This window comes from Knufia obscura (genome assembly GCF_036327395.1).
Source record: "Knufia obscura strain CCFEE 5817 isolate CBS 148926 chromosome Unknown scaffold_7, whole genome shotgun sequence".
NCBI classification, from domain to species: domain Eukaryota; kingdom Fungi; phylum Ascomycota; class Eurotiomycetes; order Chaetothyriales; family Trichomeriaceae; genus Knufia; species Knufia obscura.
The window spans coordinates 967,416-980,430 of NW_027042693.1; the positions used below are offsets into that span (position 1 = coordinate 967,416).

A 13,015-nucleotide genomic window follows, 5' to 3' on the forward strand; every position below is an offset into this window, starting at 1 on the left:
GAGCACAAGAGGGTTGCTGAGCCCGTGGTTTTGATCAGCCACAGCCGCTATCTGAACGGAAGGACCCGGTGCTGAGTGCAACCAGTGATGTTTTGTGAATTGTAGCTTAGCGATAACGACTTCATGACTACAATGTCTCGGGCGAATGGTGTTTGAATTGTGTATAATAAGTCCCACAACAAATATCAAGATTCTTTGACAACCCCTGTAACCCGTGTAAATTGCAGTTCACCTCGCAGAAACATGAGCACAACTAGTGCGGCGTCTGTATCGGATCTCCAATCCATCAGAGACTATCGCCTCGCAATCGCCGCGTTAGAGGATTCAACAGCTACCATTAAGAATCATATCGAAGCAACTCGCAAAGTCTTTCGCCCAGTACCAAGCATAGTCAATCCCAAAAAGCCTCACCCTCCGGCGCAACAGCAACAACAATCCAAGCTCATCGATACATCGCGCGAGAAGATTCGTGATGATCTCAGCGTCTCAGCAGGGGCCGTCCAGAAAGCCATCGCGTCGAGCTTCATCACGATCGACGATACACTGTCACGCCACGACCACAATTACGAGACTCTCGAGGTACAGCTACAGTGTCATAATGCGTCCGAAATATCGCAAGAACGTGCCGAGCGCGCCGCAAAACTCCTGAATGCTCTCCATCGGACTCGATGTGAGACCATCAGGACAAAATTGAATCGCGTTTACCTGGAAGCCCTCATAGCGAACACTGTAGACGTCAATGGCTACGATGAATTGTCCGACTCATCCACGAGCAGTAAGGTCGAGCTTGTCAAAGCCGACTTGGAAGCTCTACATGCGGAAATCAACGATGTGTCGGATATGCTGGTCAGTCATGAGCACGGTAACTGTGTAACGGCCGTCAACTCGAGCCTGAACGAAGCACAAGGGGCGTTACAACAGCAACGGACGCGACAGGCCACTGAACGGATTACCGATATGGTGTGGCAAATTAAGATACTGACTGAGAGGGCTGAGATGCTACAGAGCCACAGACTTGTGCTACAACAACTACGAAACCATCTGGAGGACGTGGGCTCAGCACGGACAGCTCAGCAACGGCTGCCGGTGGGCCAGATGAAATACGACGCATCGAAAATGGATACGACTTCTCTAACAGCGTTGCAACGATACTTGGGTCTCACACATAATTCGACAGCTATCACGGCGAGGTCCGAGCAGATTGAACTCTTCAACGATTTCATGTCGCATGTGTCATCGAGTCTGGCTATTCAAGCCGAGCAGTCAGGTGTCATGCAGGGTGCTATGATAAGGCCAGACAGGGACGATGACAGCCATTCTGTAGCAGGATCAGCCCATTCTTTGAAGCTCAACAACCTGGACAACGAGATCGCGGAAGTCAAGGCTCGAATGGATACCTTGCCACGCTGACTCCGAACATTGCCTGGTCGGTCATCAGAGTCTCGCCGGACCATTCTGTAAGGAAGTGGTAGACTTCATCTTGCCATGGACGCTGGCTGTTGAAAAAGCACCGCCATATCTAGGCTGCCGCGGATGCCGTGGGTGCGAGTGATTGCGCATCTGGTGCATGTGGAAGACCGTCCCGAGCGCCCTTAACGTGACGCAGCAACGCAGCTTCAGGACAGCATCTGCGGGGAAAGGGCCATCGACCAATTACACATGATTGTGACCTTATGAGGCAGGAACGACCTTGACCACCTTCCTCACATCGACTTGGTCATTTCATGAGGTCTTCGATAGAATGAACAGGCAGAGTTTCCTGATGAAGCCGGAGCATACCGCTACACAATTTGTACGATCCGACTCCTACAACATTTGAAACCCACTAGAGTAGGCAGCTGACCATTGAGCTACCTGTGGAACATCTCCTGGCACAGCATCATGACAAGTAATCCTACCATTCTCATTGTCGGCACACTCGACACAAAGCTGACAGAGATCTTGTACCTGAGATCCGCCATTCTTGCCCAAGGTAGCTGCCAGACTAAAGTATTAGATGTTAGTCGGACACCGCAAGGCGCGGACAGCACTAAGGAGGTCCCAGAGGACGAGCTCATCGAACCGCTAACAGGACATGCAGACGAGCTGAGCAAGTTGTCACGAGGTGACTACGTGGACAAAGCGATAGCGCTTTGCACCCCGGTCGTGCAAGACCTGGTAAAGAAGGATGAAATTCAAGGTATTGTCTCTGCCGCTGGCAGTACTGGTTCTTCACTGGCAACTGCCCTCATGCAAAATGCATGTCCAATCGGGTTTCCAAAGCTAATGGTCAGCACCATGGCCAGCGGCGACATAAAGCCATACATTGGAGAAACCGATATCGCTATGATGTACAGCGTCGTCGATATAGCTGGTATCAACTCCATACTCAAACAGATCCTGTCCAATGCTGCTGGCGCTGTTTGTGGCATGACTGTGGCGCATGCCCAGCAGAGAAAAGAACCAGAAGCTACCCAAGCCAAGCGAATCGCCATCACGATGTTCGGTGTCACGACTCCAGCTGTTGACAACATTCGCAAGGTCCTGACAACCACACCGCATGATGTCTCTGACTACGAGCTGTACGTGTTCCACGCAACTGGCTCCGGTGGACGTGCAATGGAACGTCTGATCGAAGAAGGCCGCATTGACGCTGTTATCGACCTCACTACCACCGAGATTGCAGATGAGCTCTTCGGGGGGGTACTAGCGGCAGGACCCAAAAGACTAGAAGCCGCTGTGCGGAAAGGCATTCCGATGGTTCTCTCGACAGGAGCATGCGACATGGTTAACTTTGGCCCCAAAGACACAATTCCTGAAAAATACAAGGATCGCAATCTATATATCCACAATCCTACTGTGACACTGATGCGGACGACGAAAGGCGAGAATCGGCAGATAGGCCAATTCATAGTGGACAAGCTGAGAGCAACAAAAAGTCCTGCTAATGTCAGAGTCCTCCTACCAACGGGCGGCATTAGCATGATCGACAAAGCAGGTCAACCGTTTCATGATCCAGAAGCTGACAGAGAGCTCTTCGAGACTATTACCGATGGCTTGGGCGAATCGAAGGTCGAGGTCTTACGGTCTGAAGAGCACATCAACGGTGAAGCATTTGCTGTACAGGTTTGCGAACAGCTTCTCGATATCATGGGCATCGCTCCGAGACAGTACAGACTAGCGAATGCTCGAAGAAGGAAATGGAGCTTCGATCATGGCAAGACTATCCAGGCTGTTAGAAGAGCTAGTCAAATTGAGATACCTGAGGCTTGATGAGAGTTAGGGTCGCTAAAAGTACACGATTATATTTGACGAACCATATGAGGTTATTCCAGCGTTTAGCGTGCCAGGGATAGCAAACCCGTTATGCTCAACCACACAAATATGTTGCCTGTTATCGTCATGAGATGAGCCTACGGGTCCTTCAGCTATAGCGTACCTGGTAACTGGCATATTGAAGAGTTTTTGCATTTCCATTTGACGCCTTTTCTGAGTTTCATGCATTCCAAATCTCTGACGCAGCCTGCGCAAGGAGTAAATCGTTGACATCAGGACCCTGCAACGAAGTTGTAGACACTTATACGACAGCAAAAGCACTTCAGCAAGATTGGAATACCCACAAAATGGCAATACCATTCGGACAGCTGTGGAGCATGCAGCAACCCGTATCTAAACTGAGCAGCACCTCGCCTCTGCTCGAAGCCTCTCCATCTGCATCGTTTCAAACTTTGCTCACTGTACCACAATACAGCCACACTAATGTACAGGTGCCGGCAGCGAGATGACAGACGTTGCGCATGCTCCCGAAGGCATTCCGCAGAGCTCGGCCGGCCTGCTGGGTCTGTGACATGCCCTTCCGAAGAAGTAAGTGAGATGTCGTAAGTTTGAGCTCAACATAAGCAGCTGGTATAGATCGACGGGTCTATGGCTTCGTTATATAAACCAAAGGCGTTGGCGTACATATCGAATACTATGAGAATGATTTAAGACAAAACAAAGGGCTGCTGGTCCGAGATAATCAGGCCGCAAGGCCACAGCGCCAAGCCCCATGTCACCCGCTAAACCTTCCGTCCACAAACTGCGCTTTGCTGAACCTGAACATCGTGTATCGCAATCGCAAATCTACGACACCACGATCTTGAGCCTTCACATACTCGACAGCCTCACAACCGTCGCCATGGCCAGTACGTTGACTCCTCCCCACAGAGAAATATACGAGAAGTTACGGGGGAAGAACACGCGCTGACAATCCCCACAGAGTCAAAGAACTCGTCTCAACATAACCAGAGCAAGAAGGCTCACAGAAATGGGTATGAATGATTCCAGCTGCACTACAAATTCCTCCGCGAGGCATCCGATGCGCTCAACCGACACTCCGCTCATTCAAATGTCAAGACCAGGATTAGGTACTAATGCTGTGTCAATAGTATCTACAAGCCCAAAACCCACAGATACCCCTCCCTCAAGGGCACAGACCCGAAGTTCCGAAGAAACCACAAGCACGCTCTGCACGGTACCATGAAGGCGCTCAAGGAGGTCAAGGAGGGCAAGAGGGATGCTGCGTAAAGCTTTTAGGATGTGTAAAGAAATGCAGAGGACGGAGCATGAAGTGTGGTCTGGGATCGGTTCGACGAAAATGATCATCTACGAACGATATGCGATGTGTGTCGAGCAACTGATATACGAGAGGTTGCCTCAGAAGCCTAGGTCGAGCCGGTGAAGAGGTATGCATATTTGAGCGCTGGCTGAGCGCAGGCATATACTACGGTTGAGCAGAAGTCTGGTGCAGCTAGCTGCGGATGGAAAATATTCACGAAATTCAAGAACAGCTTCGTCTTCCTTCCAGTTTTTGTCTGACTTCGTGTTCACCCACGAACGTACGAATTGGAATACCAGAATGCTATTCAAATACAACGACTACTCACCCTATTGGCCCGGTACCTGAATCTTCCTTGGCCGCGAACCCGTTGTTCCTGCTCCCCAAACGCGATCCCAGCCCAGGTACAACAATCATCAAGCTGAATACAAAAGAAAAAATGAATGGCATAAGTGTGTACAGCATCGTGTCCCTCCATACACGCATGACTGAAGGATTGTTGATTTTATCAACGTGCCTATAGTGATTTGATCTCTCCTCCCAATTACCAAACACGATTCTTCTGATTATCCTGTGGAGGATTGTGCATGGACGGGAGGGGACAACTTGTCTTGCTTCTGCCATATACGATGGCTTTCTTGCGCCGGTTGACTCCCGAGACAATGAGTTGCTGAATCCCCGGTGCTTTCGTGGTGTTCCTACCGGTCCTGTGGTGGTCAGTGCGATCCATGCTAGCCGGCTTCGTGGCGTGTCCGGCAACAGTGCTTGTGCGGGATAGCAGGTATGACTGAAGTCTGGCACACCTGCGCCACGTGAAGTTCTGACCCCAAGCTAGGTACACTGCCCACAGGGGTGGAAATGGATACATCTGCATTTTGTCAACGCTGTGCTTACCTCGAAGTAGCTGGGGCGTGAGACGACAACGGTCTCGTGCTACTTGGTTGCCAGATAAGACTGTGCTCGTTGTGACGGCATAGTTTGTTAGTGGTGTTGCCTGTGTTGCTGTTAGGGGAGATGACGGGCAAGAACCTGTGTCGAAGGAAGACACGGGAAGGCATGGTCGACCATCTGTGGTAACGACCCTAAGCCATGATGGCTATGCTATCCGTATGCCAGGGTTCATAGCTCCAGGCCCTGGGCATCCTTTTGTGCTGTACCTGGACTCGTGCTGCTCGAGATGTTGAGGGGTACCATGTGTACAGCAGTGCTCACCATCAAAGATTCCGAACATACAGCGCTAACGTAATTAGAGAGATTAGTCCTTACAGCGCAGCCTAGCAGTCGACAACTTGCATGCCTCCTTCCAATCTATCTGCCTGTCAATCTTAACATGTGCTCCTGAATCCTACCATCTCATGCTGACTAGAAAGCTTATACTGATAGAGGCTTCATGCATAAACGAGCCTTGCCGATACGCTCAATGCAGAATCCCGTGTAGGCCTGTCTGCGCCAAGAAAGCTCTCAGCGCTGTTATCAACGGCGAAACATACATCCTCATCTCCATAAATATCTGCGAGCACCTGCATGTCATGCTCGTCGCATGTGAAAGGCTGACTAGCATGTTCCTGATCGGCCCGGGCAGACCAAGAGATAAAGGATTCGATTGCGCGTTTTTCGTGCATATGCACTCGTAGAAGGTGGAAACCGTGGGATATTCTGTTTTTGGAAGTGATGCGCAGATCCCATCACGGGCACTACTCGTAATTTCGGTGGATACAGATAGGACACGTTCTTTTGACGTTGGTAGCATTGGCTTTGTGTTGCGGGATGGGTAGCACAATCTGCGTGACTGATGGAGTTGTCACAACGGCGCTGCAGCGGAACGCAGGGTATCGTAGCTTTCCACAGGTATGAAATTTCATTTGATGACTCTGTGTGAGCGTGTGAAGTTACGTTGGCATTAGGTCTGGAGCTGCCTTGCTGTTCTGGGATGTGCATGTTCCTGACGCTTCGTGGCTTTCGACGACCGAGTGTTGATTAAGCACATAGCCAGGCGCACATGCTTACATGTTGTTGCGTTCGTGATTGCGTGACGGCGCTTGATAACCGAGAGGCTATGAAGGAGACGCGCGTGGATGCAGAACTTTCTCGCTTGCGTAGAGCTCAGCGTAGTATAAGCCGGCGGAAGATCGTCTGTCTCAGATGAACGACGGGCATGGCACGACTCGGTAAAAGGCCGGCCGCTGTTGCATGGAGCCCCTCAGATTGTTAGGCGCAAGAGGGAAGGAACGGAGTATGCAGCAAGAGTGGTATTGTGGCTTGGAGGAATGTGTTCGAGTCAGCACATCATCGAACGAGACGTTGGCAAGAAACACAGGGCAGGCATGAACACGACATGTTTGAGGATTGTACAGGCAAGAGCACTGCAGAGTTCTGACCAGCTTAGGAAGGCACAAGTGAGGTTGGGGAAGAAGCCGCGAGGCCGCAGATGTATTGAGTAATTGTCACCCTCTTCAGCAGCATCGAGCTTTGATACGTGATCAAGGTGCAGCTCGAGCTGAGAGTCGTCGTATCATCATGGTTTGGAGCATAAATCTATGGACATTAGGTGCAGAGAACGCTCACGAAATCCACCCTCGCTAAGACAGCCAAAACAATCCTTGTTGAAATAGATTTCACAACCCTTTCGCCAGAACTCCTCGCTGATGCAAATGGCTCCTCAATCACTGAGTGCACGTTGTTGAGGTACTAATTGTGTAACGAAAGCTCCGCTGCCTCATCATCTTCCCCTAGACCACCCAACATTCCAGACAACGTGGGCGATGTCTCTGAAAGTGTTCACAGCGTATATGGCTTGACCAAAAAGTGTATTGTTCATGGCCGCTTCCTCTTCATTTTCATCGTAAGGCATAAACATACCTGATGGCGTCCTTCTCATTCCGTATGGGCCGTCTTGATCTTCTTGTGTATATGGGGAATAGTCGTCTTTTTGTGTAGGTGATGACCAAGGCCCGTCCATTACTTCTGGATCGTCATCCAGCAGAAAATTATGACTCGGGTTTGATGGTTTCAAGGTTTCCTGAGATGAGGAGTGCTGTAAGGTTCGGCTCGGCATCCATAGTTGCGCTCCATTTGGTATTTCTGGTGGTTCTGGCGTGTCCTTTCTATATTTCAGTGTCGTTGAGGGCAGAGGGGTTATTGTTTTATTATTGTCACTGAAGCTACTGCGAGGTGTGTTCCGGTTGCTGCGGGTCCGTGAGGATGCCATCATAAGACCTCCATCGTCATCCTCGTCACTTTCCTCAAAGATTTCGCCTGGCTGCTCTTCCTTTTCGTCGTCTTCCGATTCAACAGCCTGGACCTGCCGAACTTCTTCATCAAAGAAAACGTGCTTCGCTTCTGATGGTGTTTGAGTACCGAACGAATATCTCGGAGGACGATCAGCCGAATCGGTCGACTCGGCTGGAGTATTGAGCACGGAGCTGGTGTGGTAGCTTGGTAAGGAGAAGTCACTACCTCCCTTCCCGAGACCGCGTCGGCCGGGAACTGGGCTCGAACGTTGTACTCGGATTATGTCTCCTGCTCGTTGTAACAACGTATGCTCATTCTGTGACTTTTCCAACAAAAGAGCCGACGGGGTTTTCTTCTTCAAGATTGGTTTTTTGTTCAAAAAAGACGAGCGAGTAGATAACTGATTCGGTGGCGGTGAATGGTCGTGAAGGAGACTTTTCTTCTTGTTCACCTGCAATGGTCCGTACAGCCAGGTCACATCACAATCTTTCATCCAATTGAGTGATTCTGGTGATATCGTCTTCAGGTTGTACTTTGTTTTTGTCCACGTTCTCCACGAAGCATTTTCCAAGCGTTCCCAATTCGCGATCTTCCGACGCCTAGCAGCGATCCAGCTCCACGAAGACCATATATCCTCATGCTGCTCCCAGTCGTGCGACAGGTAGTCAACATGTCGTGTGGGCTCATGTTCGATCTCATGATCATCCTGGGCCTTTTTCGGCCGCGACTTCCCTACCGCAGGAGTACTTGCTGTTGTCGTCGAGGTTGACGAACTGTCATCCGTGACCTGTCTTTCTTTTCTCTCGTCATAGGTAGGATGTGGCACATTGTTCTCGAATAATGGAAAGCCGTCATCCTCTTCATTGTACCCGAAATCCTCATTCTCATCGAGTGAAGAATATGATGGAGTCGAGAAGTATGAGTCTCTAGATCCCATCGACTGGCTGTAGTAGGGTGACGACGGTGCTGTAGATGGTATTGACGGTGAAAACGATCGCTGATACTCCGAATGAGCAAAGCTCTCTTTTGAATCTAGGTCCTCTTGATAGTCCAGTCCACCCTTCAACCTGACTAGATCCGGGTAGGAGGCCGAGAGGGTTGGGCTCGTGGGGAAGCTGTCTGCCCCTCCAGCCAGCGGAGGTTGCAATACTGTCGCCATGATGAGGCAGATGCTGTCTGTATCAATCGATATTCATGAGGGTGTCTCGGTCGAGGTGCGAATACACTGAGCTGAGGCAATCCTGCAGCAATGTGACGTTTCCCACCTCTTTGGTCAAGCGATCCAAGATCTCCCTGATGATCTGTGTTCAAATGCTGTTGAAACTTGCAGTAGAGGCGCAGGAGGCGTTCTCGAGACGTTGTCGTATATGCTGTTGTTGGAATGGGATGTCTCGCCTAACTACGAATGATGTGCTGTTGCTTTAGCAGAAACAGTTCGTCTAACCTCGCTCGTCACGATCTCGATTTGAGGGTGTCGGGTAGAGGAGCGAAGTTTATGCAGGACTGGGCAGCGTCAAGAGGTCAACACCGCAACTGATCGGCGGGTAGAACAGGGTCGGGATAATAGTAGTCTAAAAGGGCACACAAGCCATGGTCCTGGATCAAACCAAGCAAGAATTTCACTCGCTCAGGGACCAGATGGCTAACTGGTTTATTTCAAGTTCCTACGCCTGCCATTTAACAAGCGAAAAAGTCAAGTAGAGCCGGCGACGCGGGAGGGCTTTGGAAGAAGTTGTTCAAACAACGAGTTAGACGAGGATCAGCATACAAAGAGTGGGGTTATGATTATCGGCCCGGGCAAGGACAAGCGGAACCTCGATCGAGCCTGGAATTTGTTGCTTTGTGGGCACCTGGAGAGAAGTTTTGAACACGCCCTTGGCAGACCTTTTGATCCTTGCGGCCTTGGGGAGAGGAACAGTTGGAGTCCTCTATGCTTGTCCTCACCTTTTGGCTGCAGCTTGACGGAGTGCTTGTGCCGCTAATTTTCCAGGCCCTCAGACCTTAACTTGCGGGGAACTAGAGCCACCGAATCAACTTCACGCCATCTGGTGTTAGCGTCGAGATATTCCTGAGATTCATCTCGCTCTTTGTTTGTTTGACTAAGAATCCCCCTGGGATCGAGGTCATCAACAGCGCTGCAAATATTATCTGTCCACCATTGCCAATTTAACACACACAGTTTGATGCGTTCATTATTGTGGGTTGCAACATTCCTGTAGCCTGTCTGTCGCAAGCGTCAGTTGGCACTGCAACCTTTTGCACATATCAAGCGTGATACGCAGTCCGGCAGCAGATAAGAAACGTGGTAAGCATGGCAGGCTTGGAATCGTTCTTGCCAACTAGCCGTGTCGGAATACTTGCTATCTCGATTCACGGGTGCAAAGATAGCAGATTGCAGGCCTCAAACCCTGTTAACCACCAAGGGTGCCTTTATCTCAACACCAGCAAGCACGGTTTGTCGCTCGAATGCGCCCCTTCTCACCTTCCTCCAGCAGCATGCACCTTCTTGCAGTAATAGCGCTATCCTCCTTGCGAGCCACTCTGATGCTCAGACCAGATTCTGGTTCTCCGCCGGGAGTGCGCTGTCACTACTACTTGAATGTTACACAGAATCAGCACGAGCTGGTGCGAGTATTGATTGAGCGACATCTTGACTTTCTTCCATCATTGCACAGGTATTTCACGAACACTAGTCCAAGCAAAGTTAGCATGCTGCACCGACCTGCAGGTTCGACTTTTGGTATCCCCTGCGCTGTGGAAATTGGACAGGTCTAGTTTTCTTAGCGCGAAAAGTTTGACGGCTAATAACTATCTATTAAGTAATTCTATATAGCTATAACTTATATATCGGATACTTTATAGATATAAGAGTAGACTTATATAGTCATATAGTATAATATTATATATATAGCTTCGTAGTAGATCTTAAAGTTACTTAAAAGTGCTTAGCGTATTAGGTTTTATAACTTAGAGTCTCTAATTAACTGAGTATCTTACTAAGCTAAGATTATATATATAGGCTCTTCTAGTATAAAATAGAGAGTATAGACCCTTAAAAGTAAGATATTATATATATCCGTTACAAAATTAACTTAAAAAGTTCTTTCTTTAAGTAGCTAATAAAATAATAAATATTATAAGTATTAGCTTTTATAAACATAAGATTTAAATTACTATATATCTTAGGTTTATAATAAAGAAGCTATATATATATTCTAAGCTATATACTACTATCTAAAAGAAAGTTAATACTTAAATTCTATATCTTATAATATATTACTTTAAACTCTTATTAAGAGCTAAATATAAGATATATATAACTAAGATTTATCTGTTGTAGATATTAAATCTAGAAAAGTCTATACTAAAAGTTATATAATAATAAGTAAAGTATAAGAAAAGATATACTACTTTAAAGCTAAAAGTACTTATATCTAAGCTCTAGCCTAATAGAAATTAGCTTTTAATTAGATATTAGTCGTTTTATAAACTAACTTTTATTCTTATATAATAATATACTTCTCTTAGAGTCGTATATATAGATCTTAACCTATATATTTAAGAAATTATTATAATTTATTCTTATAGAAAAGTGCTTCTTTTTAAGACTATTTATTCTTTAACTTTATAAATAGAACTTATATCTAGTACTACTTTAGTATATATACTTTTAACTACTTATCTTAATAGTATATATACTTTAATCTATATATATCTTATTACTTAGACTACTAGGATCTCTATAAATTCTCTTTAAAATTTAGATTATCTTATAGATACGAAAATATATATTATCAAAGTCTTAGATTAATATATATAGTACTTTTAGATCTAATATACGATATATAAAAGTTATAAATAAATATCTTTTCTTTTTAGGCTTTTAGAGTAAAGGAAAAAACACTCGTAAAAAGACCGAATTTAACACCTTATTACCCGCTATATAATAGAAAAAATATAAATCTTAGATACTATACTTTCTAAGTAGTATATAAACTACCTACTATACGAATTTTATATTATATACTATCCTGTAGCGAAAGTTATATATGGTCGGATAAGCACTTTTTATGTGGGGCGGCCTGTCCAATTTACACAGCGCAGGGGATCAACCTTCGAAGAACTCCTCTTCACAGTGCGCCAGCATGATTGGTCGAGGCAACACGCCACAATTACGACGATCCTGGAAGGTCCCTTCCCGCACCACACACTGTTTTTCCTGTGGCGCGCACTGCGCATCCATCGACGCTTGATACAGACGACATCACGACTTGTACGTTCAAGTACGGTATAGCTGTTCATGCTGCTTACCGACAGGGTTGAATCTTGCACTAAGTATGGTATGCGCGGGAGAAATCGGTGTTGGTCTGTGTCCCGCACAGCACATCCGGGGTTATGTCGAATGCATGCCTTGAATTTCGAAATGTGCATAGAAAGTTCCCGATTCTGACAAAGCCCTGCTGCCTAGGAAATCTCCGTTGGTCATTAACAGCTAGGACAACAACACCTGTGCTTTCAGCTCGGCGGCCAACAACGTCAGTGAGGTTCTTAAGCGGATCATTGGGGTGGAACAGCTCCGTAGCGGTTAAGGGTCGTTGACATTCCTTCGCCTCTTGATAAGTTCTGAGCTGAGCCGCTGAAACGCTATTGCATTTCGTGGACCTCAACGTTCCACTGCCATGCAGAATCGGTCCGTACAGGAGAACGACGAATGTGAAGCTTGACACGTACTCACAGCAGACGGTAGTATCACGATCATACCACCTGCTTCCGCAACATTGTTGTCGTCAGCCTCTTGAGGAGTTGCTCTTGTCAAAGTCAAAAGCAACCATACGTGAAGATATGAGCACTTTACGAGCAGGTAAGCCCTAATCTCCGCAATCTGTGGTCCCCAGATACGAGACAAAGAACTCAGCAGCATGCGTCCCGTGGAGTGCTTTCAAGTCATTGGCAGGCTTCCCTCGTACGATGCGAGAAACTGCTCCAAGTATCTGAACAAGGACACTGATGCTGACTAGAAGGTGCCGAAAGCTTCAAGGTCGTTGACTGTCTCGAAGCAATCGCGTTGTCCGTCAATATACGGCATTGGTTCCTCCTTTCATGCCATTCCCCTTTCTCAAATTCGTTGAACTATTGATGAGCACGACCAGCACTCAGTGGACTAGCTTGTTGCATATTCGAGGCAAACGGTTGAGTCATCCGAAAAGC

General features: G+C 47.5%; 4 protein-coding genes across 4 annotated transcripts; 3 read left to right on the forward strand and 1 right to left on the reverse strand.

Annotated features, from left to right (window-relative positions):
• Positions 1 to 243: 243 nt before the first annotated feature.
• Positions 244 to 1,410, forward strand: PMZ80_006547 (uncharacterized protein; the record flags this gene model as incomplete). Its single annotated transcript, XM_064874959.1, has 1 exon — positions 244 to 1,410. The coding sequence occupies one exon, from the start codon at positions 244 to 246 to the stop codon at positions 1,408 to 1,410; it is 1,167 nt and encodes a 388-aa protein (XP_064729359.1).
• A 471-nt stretch (positions 1,411 to 1,881) lies between these two features.
• PMZ80_006548 (uncharacterized protein) lies at positions 1,882 to 3,252 on the forward strand (the record flags this gene model as incomplete). Its single annotated transcript, XM_064874960.1, has 1 exon — positions 1,882 to 3,252. One exon carries the CDS (start codon positions 1,882 to 1,884, stop codon positions 3,250 to 3,252), a length of 1,371 nt encoding a protein of 456 aa, XP_064729360.1.
• Positions 3,253 to 4,156: 904 nt separating this feature from the next.
• rpl29 (60S ribosomal protein L29) lies at positions 4,157 to 4,545 on the forward strand (the record flags this gene model as incomplete). Its single annotated transcript, XM_064874961.1, has 3 exons — positions 4,157 to 4,163; positions 4,238 to 4,289; positions 4,407 to 4,545. 3 exons carry the CDS (start codon positions 4,157 to 4,159, stop codon positions 4,543 to 4,545), a joined length of 198 nt encoding a protein of 65 aa, XP_064729361.1.
• Positions 4,546 to 7,295: 2,750 nt separating this feature from the next.
• On the reverse strand, positions 7,296 to 8,966 carry REG1 (protein phosphatase regulator; the record flags this gene model as incomplete). The annotated part of the gene is made up of 1 exon (XM_064874962.1): positions 7,296 to 8,966. The coding sequence occupies one exon, from the start codon at positions 8,964 to 8,966 to the stop codon at positions 7,296 to 7,298; it is 1,671 nt and encodes a 556-aa protein (XP_064729362.1).
• Between the last annotated feature and the right edge of the window lie 4,049 nt (positions 8,967 to 13,015).